The 21,298-nt window shown below is 56.4% G+C and overlaps 1 protein-coding gene across 15 annotated transcripts in view; it reads right to left on the bottom strand.

The window, feature by feature from the left end:
* The window catches only part of TCF3 (transcription factor 3), a 51,168-nt gene extending 32,413 nt beyond the window's left edge, over positions 1–18,755 (bottom strand). For 4 of the 15 annotated variants that reach the window (XM_073017160.1, XM_073017161.1, XM_073017164.1 and 1 more), the window contains exons 1-3: positions 18,445–18,586; positions 16,367–16,477; positions 12,559–12,631 (exon numbers count right to left, since the gene is read on the bottom strand). In XM_073017160.1, coding sequence (XP_072873261.1) covers positions 12,559–12,631; positions 16,367–16,438 — 145 coding nt within the window. In that variant the 5' untranslated portion in view covers positions 16,439–16,477; positions 18,445–18,586. Of the gene's footprint in view, positions 1–12,558; positions 12,632–16,366; positions 16,478–18,444 lie in introns of all 15 variants that reach the window. The other 11 variants (XM_073017157.1, XM_073017158.1, XM_073017163.1 and 8 more) reach the window with 5 other exon arrangements.
* Positions 18,756–21,298: the final 2,543 nt, after the last annotated feature.

The following is a 21,298-nucleotide window of genomic DNA, read 5'->3' as shown; positions in this document are numbered from 1 at the left end:
AATGTCAGTAATATGAGAAAAACATGCATTATGGAAACCAATGGGATGGGGTTCATGGGGCGGAATCCTCAACACCCCAGTGATGGAACGGAAGACGGCAGAAGTCAGCAAAGAGGACCTGTGATCTGAAAGTCACCAAAAACTTTAGAAAGAGAAGAAATGCCGATAAAGAGAAAAGCAGTCAATTGATCAATATTGATTCACCAATGAAGCAGATCCTCCAGAAGAAAAATCAATGAGAGAAAATGCACAGGGCAGCGGAGTCAGGGACAAAGAAACCACCGAAAAGTCGGCGCACTGAGGACCGTGGCGCCCTCGGCCTCCCAGCGCAGGCGGAAAGACAGGCGCCTCCAAACGTTATCCAAGAGCCAAATGGGGACAGGCGCAGCGGTTCACACCTAGAATCCCAGCCCTCTGGCGCAGGTGGAAAGACAGGCACCTCCAAACATTTTCAAACAGCCAAATGAGGCCGGGCGCAGTGGCTCACGCCCGTAATCCCAGCACTTTGGGAGCCAAGGAGGACGGATCACAAGGTCAGGAGATCGAGACCATCCTGGCTAACACGGTGAAATCCCATCTCTACTAAAAATACAAAAAATTAGCTGGGTGCGGTGGCGGGCACCTGTAGTACCAGCTACTAGGGAGGCTGAGGCTGCAGAATGGCGTGAATCCAGGAGGCGGAGCTGGCAGTGAGCCGAGATCACACCACTGCACTCCAGCCTGGGCAACAGAGCGAGACTCGAGTCTCAAAAAAAAAAAAAAAAAAAAAAGACCCAAATGGTAGCACAGCTTAAGATGTGGCTGAAATAGATGATTTAAAATAAATATATATGTTGTTTCTGAATGGCACAATCTCGGCTCACTGCAATCTCCACCTCCGGGTTTAAGTGATTCTCCTGCCTCAGCCTCCTGAGCAACTGGGATTACAAGTGGCGAGCCACCATGCCCAGCTAATTCTTTTGTTTTTGGGTTTTTTTTGAGATGGAGTCTCGTACTGTCACCCTGACTGGAATGCAACAGTGTGATCTCAGCTCACTGCAACCTCTGCCTTCCGGTTCAAGCGATTCTCCTGCCTCAGCCTTGCAAGTAGCTGGGGTTACAGGTACCCACCACCACGCCCAGCTCATTTTTTGTATTTTTAGTAGAAACGTGGTTTCAACTATATTGGCCAGGCTGGTCTCCAACTCCTGACCTTGTGATCCGCCTGCCACAGCCTCCCAAAGTGCTGGGATGACAGGCGTGAGCCACTGCACCCGATCTAATTTTTATATTTTCAGGAGACACGGTTTTGCCATGTTGGCCAGGCTGGTTTCCAACTCCGGACCTCAGGTGATCCGCTCACCTCGGCCTCCCAAAGTGCTGGGATTACAGGTGTGAGACACCACCCGGCTGAAGAAAGTGTTAGTGGGAAGCCAGGGGTCCTTCTGAGACACACGTGCACGGGTGCTACTGATCACTCACCGTGGATCTTCAAATGGGACCAGGAGGACACACCCTGAACGTGACAAACACAGGCAGACAGGAAGGTCTACCTCGAATCCACAGGCGGTATCAGGCTTGCCAAGGAGAGCTGAGCCAACCTGCCTGCCTGGAGTGGGGTCCCTGCCATCGTCCCCACCGTATGTCTCCAGAAACACCAGACAATGTAAAAAGGCACACAGAGCCCCGCACTGGTACGAGGGGGAGGCTGCGGGTCTGAGGATGAAAAGGGTGACGGCTCAGCTAGAAGACTAAACCAAGCACAAAATACATACAACTAAGGGATGTCAGGAGGGAACAAGGACAGAAAGCGAGGATGGTTGGACGCAGTGGCTCACGCCTGCAACCCCATACTTCAGGAGGCCAAGGGAGGAGGATCGCTTGAGCTCTGGAGTTCGACACCGGCATGGGCAACATGGTGAGACTCCATCTCTACAAAAAATGCAAAAATTATCTGGGTGTGGTGGCACACACCCACAGTCTCAGCTACTCAGAAGCCCGGGAGGTCGAGGCTGCAGGGAGCCATGATTGCACCACTGCGCTCCAGCCTGGGTGACAGAGTGAGACCCTGTTTCAAAAAAAAAAAAAAAGTCCCCCAAAACCCAAACTAACGAGGAAAAGACCACTATACTGTTGCACACAAAATCCCAAAATACCTACGTGCAACCCTCTCTGGAAGCGTGTGAACAACCAACCAAAACCAGCGACACCACCAAATGTCTTACACCGCGATTTTGAAGCTTTATTTTAAAAACTAAGGACTACAGGCCGGGTGCAGTGGCTCGCGCCTGTCATCCCAGCACTTTGGGAGGCCAAGGTGGGCGGATCGCTTGAGGTCAGGAGCTCAAGACCAGCCTGGACATGAAACCCCGTCTCTACTAAAAATACAAAAATTAGCTGGGCGTGGTGGTGGGCACATGCAGTCCCAGCTACTCAGGAGGCTAAGCCTGCAGGCTGGAGAATCACTTGAACCCAGGAGGTGGAGACTGCAGTGAGCTGAGATCATGCCACTGCACTCCAGCCTGGGCAACAGAGTAAGACTCCGTCTCAAAAGAAAAGAAAAAAAAACAGGAATCAGCGTGTCGGAAAATATGGCGGAAAAACACCTGAAAAAGAACGATGGAGGCAGGACTGCAACTAAAACTGAGTAGCTGGCTACAGCAGCAGCTCACGCCTGTGATCCCGGCACTTTGGGAGGCCGAAGCGGAAGGACTCCTTGAGCCCGAGAGTTCAAGACCAACCTGGGCAACATGGCAAGACCTCTGTCTCTACAAAAAATGCAAAACTTAGCCAGGCGTGGTGGTGTGCACCTGTGGTCTCAGCTACGCAGGAGGCTGAGGTGGGAGGATGGCTTGAGCCCAGGAGATGGAGGCTGCAGTGAGGTATGGTCACACCAGGGTCCTCCAGCCTGAGCAACACAACAAAACCCTGTCTCAAAAGAAAAAAAAACAACAAAAAAGGAGTAGTAATGTAGGAAATGCTACGAAACACTTCAAATCACCAAGTAAAGGTTTCACTGAGTTTGTTCTGTTGCTGGATAACTTCTTGACTTAAATGCTTAATCTGGGCCGCGCACAGTGGCTCGCGCCTGTAATCCTAGCACTTTGGGAGGCCAAGGCAGGCGGATCATGAGGTCAGGAGATGGAAACCATCCTGGCTAACACGGTGAAACCCCGTCTCTACTAAAAATACAAAAAATCAGCCAGGCGCAGTGGCGGGCACCTGTAGTCCCAGCTACTCAGGAGGCTGAGGCAGGAGAATGGCGTGAACCCGGGAGGCGGAGCTTGCAATGAGCTGAGATCCGGCCACTGCACTCCACCCTGGGTGACAGAGCGAGACTCTGTCTCAAAACAAACAAAAAAAAGCTTAATCTGTTTCTGTTTTTGCTCTACTTGCGCTAATAATGAGAACGCAGAAGACTATGACTCTTCCCCCAAGCACGGCTTTGGCCACACCTCACAGTTTCTATGAGTTTACTGCCAACTTCTGTCTATTGTCAAAACCGTTTTAATTTCCTCTTTAACCCAAGAACTGGATTAAAAAGGCATCTGGATACTTCCCAGCATGGAGGCTGTTTATTTTTTGCTTTCTGGTCTTTTATTTCTGGTTTTACTACGTTGTTCTCAAAGGATATGGCTTATACTTCTTTTTTTTTTTTTGAGATGGAGTCTCACTGTCGCCAGACTGGAGTGCAGTGGCACAATCTCCGCTCACTGCAACCTCCACCTCCCCTGTTCAAGTGATTCTCCTGCCTCAGCCTCCCGAGCAGCTAGGACTACATGCACCCACCACCACGCCCGGCTAATTTTTGTATTTTTAGTAGAGATTGGGTTTCATCATGTCGGCCAGGATGGTCTCCATCTCTTGACCTCGTGATCCGCCCACCTCAGCCTCCCAAAGCGCTGGGATTACAGATGTGAACCACTGTGCCCGGCCTTCCTTTCTTTCATATTAGAAGTTTTCTTTGTACCAAATAGGTATACCCAATTTTTATAACAAGGTATACCCATTATAACCCTGTAAATGTCCTTATTTACAGGGCGTGACTTTTAAAGCAAAGTAGACGAGTGCTTCTCCCCAGGAATCGTCAGGGACGCTCTCTTGCAGGCCCATCCAGCCTTCCTTTTCTCCATAGCGGAGCTCGGTCCCGGGCCAAGGTGTGTGTCCTGAGCAGCCTCACGGGGGAGCCGACATTCACCCAGCCTCAGCTCCACCCTGACCCCTTCACTGCTCGGGTCCCCTGCTTCTCACCTGTTCTCACTCCCTTCCTCTGCCAGGGGCTGCACAGGTATGCTTTTCTCCCCCTAACTCCCTCTGCTGCCTACTCCTCACCCTGAGGTGGTGGGAACAGGCCCGTGCGAAGGGATCGAGTCGTCCCACCCAGAACTAAAAAGAGCTTCAGGAAGGGCACCCAGGGCAGAAAACCATCCATCGGAGGTTCAGCATGACAGCTCCCGCCTGTAGTCCCAGCACTGTGGGAGCCGGAGGTAAGAGGAGCACTTGAGCTCCGGAGTTTGAGGCCAGCCTGGGCAACAGAGGGAGACCCCGTATCTGCTAAAAAATATGCCCAGGCGCCGGTGGTCACACCTGTAAGTACTTTGGGAGGCCGAGACGGGTGGATCACCTGAGGTTGGATCATCTAAGGTCGGGAGTTCGAGACCAGCGTGACCAACATGGAGAAACCCTGTCTCTACTAAAAATACGAAATGAGCCGGGCATGGTGGCAGGTGCCTGTAATCCAGCTACTTGGGAGGCTGAAGCAAGAGAATCACTTGAACCCAAGAGGTGGAGATTGTGGTGAGCCGAGATCGTGCCACTGCACTCCAGCCTGGGCAATAAGAGCCAAACTCGGCCGGGCGCGGTGGCTCAAGCCTGTAATCCCAGCACTTTGGGAGGCCGAGACGGGTGGATCACGAGGTCAGGAGATCGAGACCATCCTGGCTAACACGATGAAACCCCGTCTCTACTAAAAAATACAAAAAACTAGCCGGGTGATGTGGCGGACGCCTGTAGTCCCAGCTACTCGGGAGGCTGAGGCGGGAGAATGGCGCGAACCCGGGAGGCGGAGCTTGCAGTGAGCTGAGATCCGGCCACTGCACTCCAGCCTGGGCGACACAGCAAGACTCCGTCTCAAAAAAAAAAAAAAAAAAAAAAAAAAAAAAAAAAAAAAAAGAGCCAAACTCTGTCTCAAAAAAAAATAAGAAAATGAAATGATTAATAACGTGAAATAAATTAGCTGGGTGCAGTGGCTCACACCTGTAGTTCCAGCTACTCAGGAGGCTGAAGCAAGGGCGGGGATTCAAGACTAGCCTGGGCAACATGGTGAGACCCTGTCTCTTAGGGACAAAAAAAAAAAAAAAAGAAAAGAGGCCAAGCACGGTGGCTCACACCTGTCATCCCAGCACTTTGGGAGGCCGAGGCGGGCGGATCACGAGGTCAAGAGATCAAGATCATCCTGGCCAACATGCTGAAACCCCGTCTCTACTAAAAATACAAAAATTAGGCAGGCATGGTGGTGCGTGCCTGTAGCCCCAGCTACTTGGAAGGCTGAGGCAGGAGAATCGCTTGAACCTGGGAGGCAGAGATTGCAGTGAGCCGAGATCGTGCCATTGCACTCCAGCCTGGTGATAGTGAGACTGTCTTAAAAAAAAAAAAAAAAGGACTTGGCAAGATGAAAATTACACCTGTAAGCCACCAAAACAAACTAAAAATCTCCATCAGGCCGGGCGCGGTGGCTCAAGCCTGAAATTCCAGCACTTTGGGAGGCCGAGACGGGCGGATCACGAGGTCAGGAGATCGAGACCATCCTGGCTAAAACGGTGAAACCTCGTCTCTACTAAAAAATACAAAAAGCTAGCCAGGCGAGGTGGCGGGCGCCTGTTGTCCCAGCTACTCGGGAGGCTGAGACAGGAGAATGGTGTAAACCCGGGAGGCGGAGCTTGCAGTGAGCTGAGATCCAGCTACTGCACTCCAGCCCAGGCGACAGAGCGAGACTCCATCTCAAAAAAAAAAAAAAAAACAACAAAACTCCATCAACAACATTTATAAACAAAGAGTTAGAAAAAACGCTGCAACAGGCTGGGCTCACGCCTGTAATCCCAGCACTTTGGGAGGCCAAGGCGGGTGGATAACGAGGTCAGGAGATCGAGACCATCCTTGTTAACATAGTGAAACCCCATCTCTACTAAAAATACAAAAAAATTAGCCGGTCATGGTGGTGGGCGCCTGTATTCCCAGCTACTCGGAAGGCTGAGGCAGGAGAATGGCATGAACTTGGGAGGCGGAGCTTGCAGTGAGCCAAGATCGCGCCATTGCACTCCAGCCTGGGCAACAGAGTGAGATTCCGTCTCAAGAAAAAAAAAAAAAGAAAAGAAAAAAGGCTGCAACATAAACAAAACACTAACATCCTTCCCGTATAGTGCGTGCGATTCAGTAAGAACCATAAAGGGTTAGGCACAGGGCGTTACAGGGAGGCGGCACAAGGCAGTTAGTTCGGAAAGTTTCAGCTTCTTTACCAGTAAAACGGGGTAATAATTGCACCTATTTTGCTAACCTGTTAGAACTGTGAATTCCCAGGGAATAAGCCAAGCTTCGTGTCCAATCCACAGTGCTCAAGAAACAGTGATGTAAGCGGTGGCTCATGCCTGTAATCCCTGCACTTAGGGAGGCCAAGGTGAGCAGGTCACTTGAGGTGAGGAGTTCGAGACCAGCCTGGCCAACACAGTGAAACCCTGTCTGTACTAAAAATACAAAAATTAGCCGGGTGTTGTGGCGGCACCTGTAATCTAGCTACTCAGGAGGCTGAGGCAGGAGAATCATTTGAACCCAGGAGGCGGAGGCTGCAGTGAGCCAAGATTGCACCACTGCACTCCAGCCCGGGTGACAGAGAGAGACTCCGTCTCAAAAAGAAAAAAAAAAAGGTGATGTAAATTGTACCACTGATGTTGTTAAAAACTTGTTAAAAAGTTAAAGTTAAGGCGCGGTGGCTCACGCCTGTAATCCCAGCACTTTGGGAGGCCAAGGTGGGTGGATCACCAGAGATCAGGGGTTCGAGACCAGCCTGGCCAACATATGCGGTCAAACCCCGTCTCTACTAAAACTACAAAAAATTACTGGGCATCGTGGCAGGCACCTACAATCCCAGCTACTCGGGAGGCTGAGGCAGGAGAATCGCTTGAACTGGGGAGGTGGAGGCTGCAGTGAGCCGAAACTGCGCCACTGCACTCCAACCTGGGCAAAAAAAGCAAAACTCTGTCTCAAAAAAAAAAAAAAAGTTAATGAGGCATCAATAAGAAAAAAAAAAATGATACAGCCAACAGCTTGGGTGGATCTCCAGGGAATTATGCTAACCTAACAGAATCAAAGCTAATCTCAGAAGATTGCAAACTACAGGATTCCATTTACACAAAATACTCAGAAAGTGAAAAATTGGGCTGGGCACAGTGGCTTACACATGTAATCACAGCACTCCGGGAGGCTGAGGCGGGAGGTTCACTTGAGCTCATGAATTCAAGATCAGCCTGGGGAACACAGCAAGACCCCATCTATACAATTTTTTTTTTCTTCTCCAGACAGGCTCTCCCTCTGTCCCCCCGGCCGGAGTGCAGTGGCGCAATCTCAGCTCACTGCAACCTCCGCCTCCCAGGTTCAAGTCCTTTTCATGCCTTAGCCACCTGAATAGCTGGGATTACAGGCATGCACCACCACGCCCAGCTAATTTTTGTTATTTTTAGTAGAGACGGGGGTTTTCACCATGTTGACTACGCTGGTCCTGAACTCCTGGTCTCAACTGATCCACCCACCCTGGCCTCCCGAAATGCTGGGATGATAGGTGTGAGCCACCACACCCAGTTGAAATTTTTTTTTTTTTTTTTTTAAACAGAGAAAGGGTTTCTCCCTGTTGCCCAGGCTGGTCTTGAACTCCTGGGCTCTGGTGATCCTCCCATCTCGACCTCCCAAAGTGCTGGGATTACTAGTGTGAGTTGCTGACCCAGCCCTCTACAAAATATATACATTTTTTTAATTAGCTAGGTGGTCCCAGCTGCTCACAAGGCTGAGGTGGGAGGATCACTTGAGCCCAGAAGTTCAAGGCTACAGTGTGTTATGACTGCACCACTGCACTCCAGTGCACTCACTTTTTTTAAGAGTGAGACCCGGTCTTAAAAAAAAAAAATTGTAGAGATGAAGAACAGATTGCTGATTCCTGGGCTTAAGGAAAGTGCATATCTCAAAACTGCACAGAACTACACACACACACGTGCGTGTAAAGCCAGTGGAATCTGACGAGGATCTGTGGATGGCACCCACGTCGGCTTCCCAGGTCTGATGCGGCACCATGGGCGGGTGGGACAGTACCCCTGGGGTGGCTGGGTTGGGGGTGGCTGGGCTGGGGGTGGCCAGACTGCAGGTGGCTGGACTGCGGGTAGCTGGGTGAGAGGCGAACACTCTGCCACTTCCCGTGAATCCTGAATGACTTCAGAATAAAAAACGGATCAACTTCAAGGACGAGGGCTCAAGAGAGTAACAGAAAATTCACCAAAAAGCCATTCACAGGGTCAATCCCCTTCCAAAAAGACCACCACACTCTATTAATCAAATGAGTGTCAGGCGAAAGGACATGATCTTTGTCACCTATTAAATGAGAGATGCCACGCTGTCACCACATTGGCCAGGCTAGTCTCACACTCCTGGCCCCAGGTAATCCTCTTGCCTCTCGCCTCAGCCTCCAGAAGTGCTGGGATTACAGGCATGAGCCACCGCACCCAACCTCACAAGGGACGTTTTCAATGTGAAAACACATCCACGGACCTAGCAATCCCACTCCCAGACACGCGCCCAGAGGAAATAACTCGTGCGCCGGGTTCCTCCAGGGTTTTCTCTCAATCAGAATCCGCAGGTGCCGTTCTGTGGATTTTCACTCTGAGCGTGTGTCAAACTTACGATCGCACGGACAGAGAAAGCGACCAGGAAATGAAAACTAGGAAAGAACTTTCCTTTCGTCTGTCAATAAGCAATTTCCTGGTGTCTCTCATGGCCTCAGATCCTGTCTTTTTTGGCAGAAGATGAGCTGTCACTCAGGGACCTGTGCCTGAGGGTTTCCAAAAATGGGAGGCGGTGGGTGGGAGAAGGCGTATAAAAATTATTCCCGTTTTAAATGTCTTCCAATCCAGACAACCAGAAAATCTTGGTTTCCTATTCATTCATCTCTAATGCCTTTTTCGCTTTGTTTTTGTTTTGAGACAGGGTCTGGCTCTGTCACCCAGGCTGCAGACCAGTGGCGTGATCTCAGCTCACTGCCACCTCCGCCTCCCAGGCTCCAGCAATCCTCCCGCCTCAGCCTCCCAAGTAGGTGGGACCACAAGTGCGCACCACCATGCCCAGCTAAGTTTTGTATTTTTAGTAGAGATGGGGTTTTGCTGTGTTACCCAGGCTGGTTCCAAACTCCTGAGCTCAAGCAATCCTTCTGCCTTGGTCCCCCAAAGTGCTGGGATTATAGGCAGAACCACTGTGTCCGGCCCTTTTCTGTTTGTTTGAATTGGGGTCTCGCAATCACCCACGCAGGAGTGCAGTGGCTCAATCACAGCTCACTGCAGCCTTGACCTCCTGGCCTCAAGTGATCCTCCTGCCTTGGCCTCCCAAAGTGCTGGGATTAAAGGCGTAAGCCACCTCGCCCAGTACCTAACTCCTCTCTCTACACCAATTTTTACATATTAATAAATATCAAAGAACAGGTAGATCTTTCACAGGGTAAAGCTTATGTCTAATTAATTTTCAGGGACACCTTTCATTCTCGCCTGGGTTTCTGGTTCTCAAATCTAAAGATTCCTTTCAAATGAATTTAAGAAAAGCAAAGTGAGGCCGGGCGCGGTGGCTCAAGCCTGTAATCCCAGCACTTTGGGAGGCCGAGACGGGCGGATCACAAGGTCAGGAGATCGAGACCATCCTGGCTAACACGGTGAAACCCCGTCTCTACTAAAAAATAAAAAAACTAGCCGGGCGAGGTGGCGGGCGCCTGTAGTCCCAGCTACTCGGGAGGCTGAGGCGGGAGAATGGCGTAAACCCGGGAGGCGGAGCTTGCAGTGAGCTGAGATCCGGCCACTGCACTCCAGCCTGGGAGACAGAGAGACTCTGTCTCAAAAAAAAAAAAAAAAAAAGAAAAGTGACTTAAAAAGGGTGCTAGAATAGGACGCATGAGGAAAGGGCCAAGGTGGAGAACGCGGCTGGGGGACCCCATCAGCGCGGGGTCCCTGAAGCCAACTGGGCCCCGCCTGGAAGGAAGCTGCACCCACTGTTCCAGAAGAAGCCAAGGTTTGGGAAGGGATCCCACAGCTCCGGGGCTCCATCCTGCTGATGAGCCCCAAACTCCTCTCTTCCCGGGTCCTTGGAGAAAAAGCCGGGAGGGGGAAATGAGTTACTGCAGCTCCCGGCCCTGCCGGGATCCCTCCGCCACTCCCACCCACGGACTGGCTGAACCTGAGGAGGGAACAGAACAGGTGCCCATCTTGCCGGAGCTTCAGAAGGGCCGCACCTGGGGCCAGCGCTACAGCCTGCAGGGGCCTGGGGGAGTGGAGGCAGTGATGAGGGTGCCACCAACTCAGGCCTTGGGGCTCTGCATCCTGCACCACCCCAGGCTCAGGCAGGCGTTAATACACGGACTGAACGGGGCGGGGTCACCCCGCGGTGTCCAGGCGCTGGGGGGTCCTGCGCTGCAGCAGCCACATCACGTCTCTCGAAGGCAAGAAATGCAACATACTGGGCCTCAGTGGGCCCTCCGCAGGCTCCCTGATGTGTGGGGGGCACAAGGCGAGACACTCCCAGCCTGCAATATTGGGCAGTGCCAGGGCATGGGACGAGACTCTGTGGGAACCATAGAAAATCAATCTGCAAACATTCACAGGGTTCCTGTTGGGGCCCGGCTGGGCGTCCAGGAAGAGGCAATCCCAGAGGTAGCATTCGCAGGACCAGGCGGTCCACACACCACAGCTCTGGCTACCCCGGCACCAGTTTCACAGCTAGGGGTCCGCGCCAGGGCTGAGGGGGTGAGAGAGGCCAGGGGATGAGGGAAGACGCATCCCTCCCCACCCTCCCCACCCTCCCCACCAGGCCCTGCTGTAAACCCAGGCAGAGGCCCAGGAGAATGAGGGTGTACGGCCCTGGTAGCTGCGCCTCCTCCTCCAGGAAGCCCCCAAGGCCTGACCCTCTGTCTCACACAGGGAAGCGTCAGCATGTCCGGTTCCTGGGGCTGTTTCCGGGGGGCTGGCAGGGTGGTGTTTGGGGATTTCCATGCCTCAGGAGCATATGCTGGCCAGCCCTGCGGCCACTTCCTCAGGCAGAGGGGAAGGCCAGTGTGAGGCAGTGGGGGCAGCAAAGCGATGTCCCTCCATGCGGGGGTGCAGGTGCCTAAGTACAGACCCCCCTTGCCCACCACTCAAAACCCCAAGACTCCAGCCAGGGTCCACCCCCGGGGGATTCTGGAGACAACTGCAAGATGGCACTTTCTCCCCAGATCCCAGAGGCAGGAAGGACACAGCTTCAGAGGCCCCAATCCCGAGGCCCCCACGCCCCGGAAAGATGCTGATGTCCACAAAGAGACCCGTGGCTCTGAAGCAGCATCGGGGGCACCCACCCCCAGTCTCCCCCACCAAATCCTGTCGACAGCCAGCCTGGGCCACCCAAATGCACATCAGACTAGACCGTCTCTCCATTCACAACCATCCAGGGCTCCCTGCCGCACCTGCAACGAACACAGCGCCTCCTACCCCACCTCACCGGCCGGTCCCACCACAGGGTGTCCGTATGGACTGTTCCCTCTGCCTGGCAAACTCTTCCCTTCATCCTCCCACAGCCCCTTCCTCTCACCCTCAGGACACCCACTCTGCGGAGACCTTCCCTGGGGGCCCCACCCACGCTCAAGATTGTGATGTGCAGGCCGCCCCCAGACCCTACGTCTCCCCTATCTGTCCCGCCCACTGCCATGTCATCAGCAAGGGCGACCCGCTCATCCAGGTCAGCCTGGCATGTTTCTGGTTTGAGCACTCAAAGCCCCAGGTCCCAGGAACTGCCCTTCAGTCCTAGGCAAACCACAATGGCCGGTCACGCTGGTGCTAGACCCTGCATACAGTGAGCATCTAATACGTGCTTAAATGAAAGTGGTCGAGGCTCACAAAGTGGGTGGGATCCAGTGAAAGCCAGGATCCCACACCACGCCCCTCCAGAGCCTGTCTTCCCCTTGTGGATTGACTGGAGACACGGAGGCTCAAGATCCCCACCCCCACCCAGGCCCAGCTCCAACCCTGGTCTTAAGAGGAAGCCCCACCCAGCCCCCAGACCCAGGCTCCAGGCGCCGGACGGACAAGGGGACGAGGGGCTCGGGCTCCCGAGGCAGGTCACACAGGCAAGGGCAGCTGATTTCAGGGGTCCTCAGGCTCGCTGCCTGACCTGGCCTCTGTGGCCACTTCCCTCCTTTGCTGCACCGTCTCCCTCCTTTGCTGCCCCCAGCCTCCCCTCACCCCATGCACTATCTTCAACAGACCCTCAACCTCCTCACTCCACGAGCACCGGCAGGAAGGCGGGTCCTACCTGAACCTCCGAACTGCGCCCCGGCCAGGGAGGCGGGCCGGCCCTTCCCGTTGGTAACAGGCAGCGGGAACATCTGCAGGGAGGGGAGGGGAGAGGTGAGTGGGGCGGGCAGCAAATCAAACGCTACAGTCCTGGGCTCAAACCCAGGCAGGGAGCAGAGCTGGGGACGTCCAGGGACCTGAGACTGGGCTCCATCTAGGTCCAGCCCGTCCTGCTGTGCCCTCAAGCGACACTGCACCCCGGACACCTACGCCCAGAATGAGAAAACTCCGGACAACGATGACCCCGCTGCCCCGCCAGGCACAGAGTCCCTGCCCCTGAAAACCTGCTGTTCCCCCTGCGTTTGCTCCGGGGGGAGGGGTATCCCATTTAGGCAAAGGATGCAACTTATCAGCTCTTGACAGTCATACAATGTTGTCTTTACCTTTCGGCTCTGAAAAGTGACAGGTTTACACTCAACAAGGGGACACGTGGAGAGTCCCCTGATGCCTGAGCCCTGGCTGACTCCACGTTTCAAGTGTATGCACTGGCCCTGCATGGCAGGCCCTGGAGCAGGGGGTGGCCCCCACTGTCCCCCTACCAGGGCTGGGCATGGGTTTGCTTGACCAAAGGGGAAGCCAAGGCTCAGACAGGCAGCAGGTCGAGGAAGACACAGAATGGAGCCCGGGGCCCGGCAGGAAGCTGGAGGGGCTGGGGAGAGGCTGCACCTCACTGCTGATCCAGCTCCTGGGTGCCAGGGGTGTGGGACTGCCACCCCCCTCCTGCCCAGCTCACCCGTACCCAGGGCACTAAGTCCCTAAAGATTAACTGGCTCAGCAGCATTAACCGGAAAAGCCGACAGCAACAAACCCTTTTGCCACAGAAAAAAACACACGCCTCCGCCCTGCCCCAAGGGGCTGTGTTTTAAAGCTCCCACTGGGGTTCAAGTGATCAAAGTGGCTGGAATCAGGGCCAGGCGGTTTTTGAGGAGCAGCCAAGATTCCCAACACCTTCCCCAGGCAGCCAGGAGGCAAAGGCACGGCGCCTGTGGCCATGATCCTCCGGTCCAAAGGGGACCCAGGAAGCGGGGTTCTGTCCCTCACTCCCTGGTCCTACAGAAGAGGAAACGGAGGTCGCCTTCTCACCTGACCCTGGAGAGGAAGAAGGGCCTCGCGGGTAGGAGGGGTGCACCGGCTGCAGGCAGTGTTCGCCCAGGACCGTGCCCCCTCCCGCAGGCTCGGGTGTGCCCAGCCTCCCCAGGACCCTGGTTTCCAAGGGCCACCCTCCCATTTGGGAAACAGAGGCCTGCTGTGGGGGACGGGCAGGCCCGGGCGAGCCCATGGAAGGAGCTGCAGCCAACTGCGTTTTCACCTGCTTCGTCCCCTACGACACCAGCGTTGCACCAATGTGGCATGGGCCACGGGGTACCGGGCCGTGTCCTCTGGGCTCCGCTGACCTCGTGAGCAGCCCAGAACAGCCCCTGCACCCCTTGGAGTCTCGGTTTCCTGTTCTGAGAAATGGACTCAGGGCTCTGGCTTCGTGGGATGTGGTAAAACCCAAACTCCTATGGGAGTCTTGCACGCGGCAGGGTCTGGGGAGCTGGCTTCCAACAGCCTTGGTCCCAGGGACTCGCTCCCCCTTCATCCCTGAAGCCCCCGACTCAGGCCCAGGTACTGCCTGGGACCCAGGCAGGGCATGTCAGCCCAGGCCAGCGGGCAGGTCCTTCGTTCCCGACAAAGCTAGCCTGGGTTGGGGCAGGACGAAGGCGCGCTGGGAACGGCCTGGGTTAGCGTTCTCCCTCAAGAACGAGAGAACTGAGTCCCCTGTTCTCTCGTTTTATGCGAATCTGGTCCAGGGAAGAGCTTCCCCTTAGGACTCAGTTTCTGGGACAGGGGCAGAGGGCAGGTATGCAGGAACAGAGCAGGGCTGCGGGCAGTCATGGGGGCCGCCTCTGCCTCCCTGTCCTGGCCAGGCAGGTGAAACTCCAGCTCTGGGTAAAGCCAGAGGGGGGACGCCCAGAGAGGACGGGCACCTCGCTGCTCCCAGCCTGTTTCCTCATCTGGGAACAGGGCTGCTGGCTCCGACCTGGGGCGGGGAGATGTGCTGAGTGGCTGGAGGTGAGGAGCCAGGCCCTGGGGCTGAACCTGTGCCCCCTCCCCCCAAAACACCGCCGTTCTGTTCCAGCCCAGCGGTCTGTGACTTGTCAGTTTAACAAAAAACAACCCAACTGCACCTCGGGTTACTCAGCCAGGGAGGCAAAAATAAAACGCGGCTTAAAAATACCAGCATGATCCTTCCGCAGCCTTGGGCCCTCCGGCCCTTGGGCTGTTTTTTTCCACGGGGTGGCCGGTGTTGTTTCAGTTTGGGGACTTTTGTTTTTGACAGACCTCAGGGGCCTGCGCCTCACATGGGGGAGGGTTAAATTCAGACTGAAAGTGCCCTCCTCCAACCTGTTTCAACCCCAAACGCTGCTACTGGGCATGGGGTAGCGGGAGCAGGATTTAACGACATCTGCAGACAGGCCAGAAGAAACAAACCAAGGTCCCTGGGCTTCTCCAGGAATCCACAACACATGGCCCCACTGCGCCGGCAGGTAAACCGAGGCCCCAGGCCTTCACAGCAGCCGGTACCCCAGGGCGCTCCGGCATTCCAGCCTCACTGCACCTGCCTGGGCCCTGTGACTTCTGAGGACCAGCACCCTCTGAGCCTCCATCCACCCAGCTGGAAAATGGGCCTTTCAGGGTCAGACTCAACAACCTGAGACTCTGAGGGAGCCGCCCCGCCCTCCCCACCGGGCCTGCCTGCTCCGAGGTGATAACCGTGACAGGCACAATGGTGGCGCTGCTATCTGCTGAGTGGCCCATGAATTCCTACTCAATCCTAACCCAGCCTCCTCCTGGCCCAAGCTCGGCTCCTGGCATCTTAACTTCAGCACCCACGTGTGACTAATTAAACACACAGTCGGTTTCATGCCTGTGTCCTCTGCCCACCAGGGCAGTCCTGTGTGGGGAAAGTGGTGCCCACCCTGTTCATGCAGGGTTTTCTGCTCAGTACTAGGCACCCCCTCCTTTTTTTCCTTGAGAAGGGGTCTTTATCGCCCAGGAGGAAGAGCAGTGGTGCGATCACAGCTCACTGCAGCCTCCACCTCCAGGGCTCAGGTGATCCTCCTTGCCTCAGCCTCCCGTGTAGCTGGGACCACAGGCATATACCACCTCTACTAGCTAATTTTTTGAGTTTTGTTTTTGCTTTGTTTTGTTTTTTGAGAAATGGGGTCTCACGATGTTGCCCGGGCTGGACTTGGAACTCCTGGCCTCAAGCAATCCTCCCGCCTCAGCCTCCCAAAGTGCTAGAATGACAGGGGGGAACCACTGTGCCCAGCCCCCTCCCAATTATTGATACAAGGTCTCAGGGTCTCACTGTCATCCAGGCTGGAGCGCAGTGGCCTTTTACTTAACTTTTAATTTTTTATCTACAATGGAGGAAGTGACCCTGATCAGGTCCATTTTACAGATCACAAGATCAAGGCCGGAGTTGGCTTACCCAGCCAAGCTGGGGGCCCAGGACCACGCCCCTGAGGCCTCAGTTTCCCCATTTGTACAGTAGTGGACTGTAGCATGCTGCGTCCGGGTGAGATCCCCATGGCGCACCCACTGCCATGCAGTGTCAGCCTCCTGCCAGAGCAACGCACACCCCCAGCCCCACCGGAGCCTCCCATCCAAACAACTGAGGCTCCATCGCTGACGTATTCAGCAAACACTCTCCCCTGAAAACCTTCCTGTGAACCATGGGGCAAAGGGGCGTCGGGGGCTGGGCGGGGGTCCTGGCTCACCATGCTGAAGTCCAGGAGGTCACTGAGCTCCTTGTCTGTGCCCACAGGCGCCATCCTCTGTGGCTGGTTCATTCTCCTGGGGCCAGGGCGGGCACCTCAGGCCTGGAAACCCTGCATGGTGGACGTGGGGACAGATGGACAGGGAGAAACAGGGAGGAGAAAAGAGGTGTGAGTGGCCAAAACACAGAGTGGGGAAGCCGCCTAAAACACCCTCAAGTGCCCTGGGGTCTGAGTTCCAGCGGAGCCCTGGGAGCAGGGGCAGGGAAGATGGAATTCCAGAGTCTGGGTCCCTGTAGAGCCCTCCCCAGAGGCCACCGGGAGTCTGAAAAATGGGGGGAGGGTGTGCAAATATAAACTCCCTAACTCCCCCAGAGACCACCAGGGCATCAAGTTGCCAAGTTTAAACTGCACGCAGGGCAGCCAAAACCTCTCCTTTCCCCACGTCTCTCATTTCCAACCACCCCCGGGTTTCCTCTGAGGCCCCCCTACTCCCCTGGGCAGAGGAGGAACAGCCCGGCCCTACCCCACTCCGAGGGAAATTTGGTGATCCCCCCCACCAGACGTCACAGCCCGTTGAAGACCAGGTCGCCCCCAAATTCAACATGAAGGAAATCCACAAGTCAGAAAACCACGAAACTCTTCTACAAGCTTCACAACTTAAAAGTGGGGGGGTGCACTCTATGCAGGCACCAGTAAAGCTTCCCTCCACCCTCAATCTCCCTCCCCCTAAAAATCCCTAACAGTGTTCAAAAAAGAAAAAAAACAACCCTAGGTTGCTTTACTGTCACGATGTATCCGGGAATTATTTTTAAGCAAAACTTTGACAACATCCCTCGCCCGCCCTCCCTGAGCGGGGAGAGGGTCCCAAGACCAGGGTGCCCCCGCCATTCTAGAATGGCGGATGGGGGATCCACCTGCCAGGACCCATTCCACCCCCAGAAAAAGGTACAGAGAAAAATCTCCGTCCCAAAGAAATGCACTCCAGGACCCTTCAGTCTTGACTTTCCCCAGGGGTCCCCAGGTGGGGACGGGGGCAGCCCGGGAGATACCTCCGAGGCTGGGGGTGGGGAGGGGCCTCCGAGGTCGAGGGAGACCCAACTTAAGTAGCAGAGAAATCCCCTCTTTGTCTGCCAACTGGAGGCCGGGTGTGAAGCGGGCGCCCCAGCGCAGCCCCTCCCCCGCTCAGTTTTTTTCTTTTTGGAGGGCGTGTGAAACTGACTTTTTTTGAGGACTACGAAACCGCACTTTTTCGTGGGGTAGTTGAAACCGATTTTAAGACAGACTTAGTTGGGGGGGGTGGCGAGTTGAAACGGGCATTCTAGGGGAGCTGGAAGACTTCTGGGGCGTCCCAAAGACTTTGAGAGACTTGGAGGATGTTCGAAGCCACTTTGCGCGGCGCCGAAGGGGGGAGCCCTGAAACGCCTTTTTCCCCGGGGGGGGGAGGGACGGCCCGGGAAGCCGGACCCCCTCCCCCCCGCAGCCGGTGCAGGCGGCGCGACCCGGGAGCCTTTGAAGCTCGCAGCGCGGCCGCCGCCTCGCCCCGCATTAACGCGGAGCAGATGTTCCCCGCGCGCCCCCCCCCCACCGGCCCGCCCGGCCCCGACCAGCGCCTGCAGCGCGCGGCACCTTCCCCGCGCAGACAAAAGGACGCCCCTCCCGCGCGCTCCCCCCTCAAACTCCGGCGCCCGGGCCGGGCCCCCCTCTACCCGAAAAAGGGGGCGCCCCGGGGTCCCCGTGCGCCCAGATTGGGGGGGCAGTCCTCGCGCCCAAGTTGCACAGCCCGTCCGGCGCCCCCTGCACCCCCGCCCGGGGCTGCGCAAAGTTTCCCGAAGTGCCCGGCCCGACGGGGGCGGCGCGGGCCTGGCGAGCTCCGGGCCCCTCCACGTCGCCGCCCCCCCGGCGCCGCGCGAAGTTGGAGAACAATGACTCCTGGGCCGCGGGGCGCCCCCCGAGGCTGCCCCCGCTCCGACTTCCTCCGCGACCCCCAAAAAAGGGCGCGAGGCGAGCCGGGGTCCCCTGGGCACAAAGCGCGGGGGTCCCAGGCGCGCCCCGCGCCCCCCGCCCCCCGCTGGGCTCACCTGCTGGGCGCGGCCGGGCACGCGGCGCGTGGGGGGCGGTGGCATGAAGCGGGCCCCCCCCCGGACAAAGGGGCGTCGCGGCCGGGCCCCCGAGGGTCGCGCGTGGGCGGCGGCGGCGGCGCGCGTGGCCCGGGCCCCTCCCACCCCCGCGTGGCCCGTCCCGCGGGGCCCGTGCGCGCGGCCGGCCGGGGGCGCCCCTGGGGCAGCGGCGTGCGCGGTGCCCGCGGTGCCCGCCGCCGCGTCGGCTCCGGCCCGCTACGCCCGCAGCCGCCGCCGCTGCCTCATCTTCCTGCGGCGGGAGACATGTTCCGCCCCCCGCCCCGCGCCGCCCCGCCCCGCCCCGCGCAGGCCCCGCCTCTGCCCCGCCCCCGGTGCCCCGCCCGGCGGCCCACGCGGATCCCTCCGCCATCTCCCGGCGGCTCGGGCCCGAACGCCGCAGCTCGGCCTCCCAAGCACCCTCGTAAGGACCCCGAATCCCCGCGAGGTCCAGAGCCTGGGAGCGGGGACGCGCAGAGGGGGCGGTCGGACCACGAGACAGATAGAAAACACGAACTATCCCCCTCCGCGGAAGCACACACGAGCTGTGAGCTTAGTCCATGACGCAAGCGAGTAAGGCCCGTGAGATTGAAAGATAAGACAGAACAGTCTGGCCAATCGAAAGGCTTGAAAGTCTGATGGGCGGGGATCCTAGCCATTCGTGGTGAGTCCCCGCCTCGTTTCTTTTCGGCCCCGCCCCGCGGCAGAGGCGGGACTCTGCGAGCGAGAGGCCGCGAGAAGCGGCGGGGGTGGGTCCTGGAGTTTTGTTCTCAGGTTGGCGTGGCCGCCCGCGCGGCCCCTTCGGCTTGGTTGTATTTGCGTTGATCGGGCCGGCCCTGCGTGCCGAGTGGTGCGAGCGGGTACCCCGGGCCCAAGGGGGCCACGTCGGACCCATTTTCCTGGCGGGAAAACCGAGGCTCGCTCCGGCTCTGGGTCAGAGATCTCCACGGGGATCCTCAGCGGTGCCTTTGCCGACCTGAGTCGCCGTCTCGGCATCTGTGAATTTGGACCTGACTTTGGACAGAACTCAGGCCAGATCTGGCTTCCTGATTCTTAGTAGTCCGTGTCTACATCTTAGCAAAAAGTGACCCCGCCTAGGGCAGGGCGCGGTGGCTCCCGCCTGTGATCCCAGCGCTTTGGGAGGCCGAGGCGGGAAGATCGCCTTGAGGCCAGGAGTTCGAGAATAGCCTGAACAACATAGTGAAACCCCCCCCACACCCGTCTCTAAAAATTTTTTAAATCATTTAAAATAATAATTTAAAAAGTTGACCGGACGCGGTGGCCCACACTTGTATTCCCAGTACTTTGGGAGGCCAAGGCGGGCAGATCACCTGAGGTCAGGAATTCGAGACCACTCTGGCCAACACAGTGAAACCCAGTCTCTACTAAAAATACAAAAATTAGCCGGGCATGGGGGCGGGTGCCTGTAATCCCAGCTACTCGAGAGGCTGAGGCAGGAGAATCGCTTGAACCCGGAAGGTGGAGGTTGCAACGAGCGAGATGGCGCCATTGTACTCCAGCCTGGGCAATAAGAACAAAACTCTGTCTCTAAAAAATAAATAAGTAAAATAAAACAAAAATACAAAAATTAGCTGGGCGTGGTGGCATACACCTATAATCTCAGCTACTTGGGAGGCTGAGGCAGGAGGCGGAGATTGCAATGAGTGGAGATCGTAGCACTGCACTGGAGAGTAGGTGACAGAAGGAGGCTCTGTTTCAAAAAATAAATAACTAAACAAATAAATGAAAATAGCACAATCTCCCAGGGCTCCCTGGGGCCCCAAAGGGAAATGCTCCACTTCCAGCCTGGGAAGATGCCGCTATCCCGCTGGCCCGCTTGGCTCCAGCCATCCCGCCCTCTGGATGGTCCAGCACCTGCTAAGCTCATCCCCACCTTGGACCTCTACATTTGCTGTACCCTCTACCTGGGAGGCTATTCCCACCCCTATCTGGAGCCCCTGAGTCATCACAGTTCAATGCCGCTCCTAGGCCAGGCCAGTGGGGAGGCAGGGCCACAGGGGCCCCCCACCAAAGCCACAAGCCCCTCCTGCTATACACCTGGGCTGTCCACAGTCACCCTCTGTGCCCAGAGAGTTCCCCACATGCTGCAGGTCTGGGGAGAGGGCTGTGGGTCACGGAGTCTGTGCCGCAATCCCTCATCCCTCTCCACCTCACTCTGACCTCAGGCAAGTTCATGCTACTCTCCGGGCCTCGGTTTCCCCATCTGGACAGTGGAAGGGGGGGCGTTTGGTACAGAGTAGGTGCTCACAGCTGATGCCTGCCTTCCTCAGCCACCCCCACTGAGACACCTCTCCAGAGCGAGGGTCTCTAAGCAGCTCCAATCCCACTCCAGTCTCTTCAGCCCTCGGCCCTCCCCTGTGGCCCAGCCCTGATTCCATGGGTCTGAGGGTGTCTGGGGCCGGGTCTGGCTCTCCCCATTCCAGTGTAGGGGGCTCTTGAAGGCTGGTCTGGAGCCTCACGCAATGTGGGCCACTCACATTCTGGGTCCAAGCCATAGTGTGGGAGCCAGAGTCCCCCCAAGGAGCCCTTTAGTTTCACCCATGGAAGGGAAGCAACCATCCATTCATGGACCAATTATTATTATTATTATTATTACTGTTATTATTATTATTTTGAGAAAGTCTTGCTCTGTCGCCCAGGCTGGAGTGCAGTGGTAAGATCACAGCTCACTGCAGCCTCGACCTCCTGGACTCAAACGATCCTCCTGCCTCAAATTCCCGAGTAGCCGGGACCACAGGCACACACCACCACACCCAGCTAATTTTGTACTTTTTATAGAGACGGAGTTCTCCCTATA

The sequence above is a fragment of the Chlorocebus sabaeus genome, chromosome 6, assembly GCF_047675955.1.
Source record: "Chlorocebus sabaeus isolate Y175 chromosome 6, mChlSab1.0.hap1, whole genome shotgun sequence".
Classification (NCBI taxonomy): Eukaryota; Metazoa; Chordata; class Mammalia; order Primates; family Cercopithecidae; genus Chlorocebus; species Chlorocebus sabaeus.
This window is presented reverse-complemented; position numbering and strand designations above follow the sequence as displayed.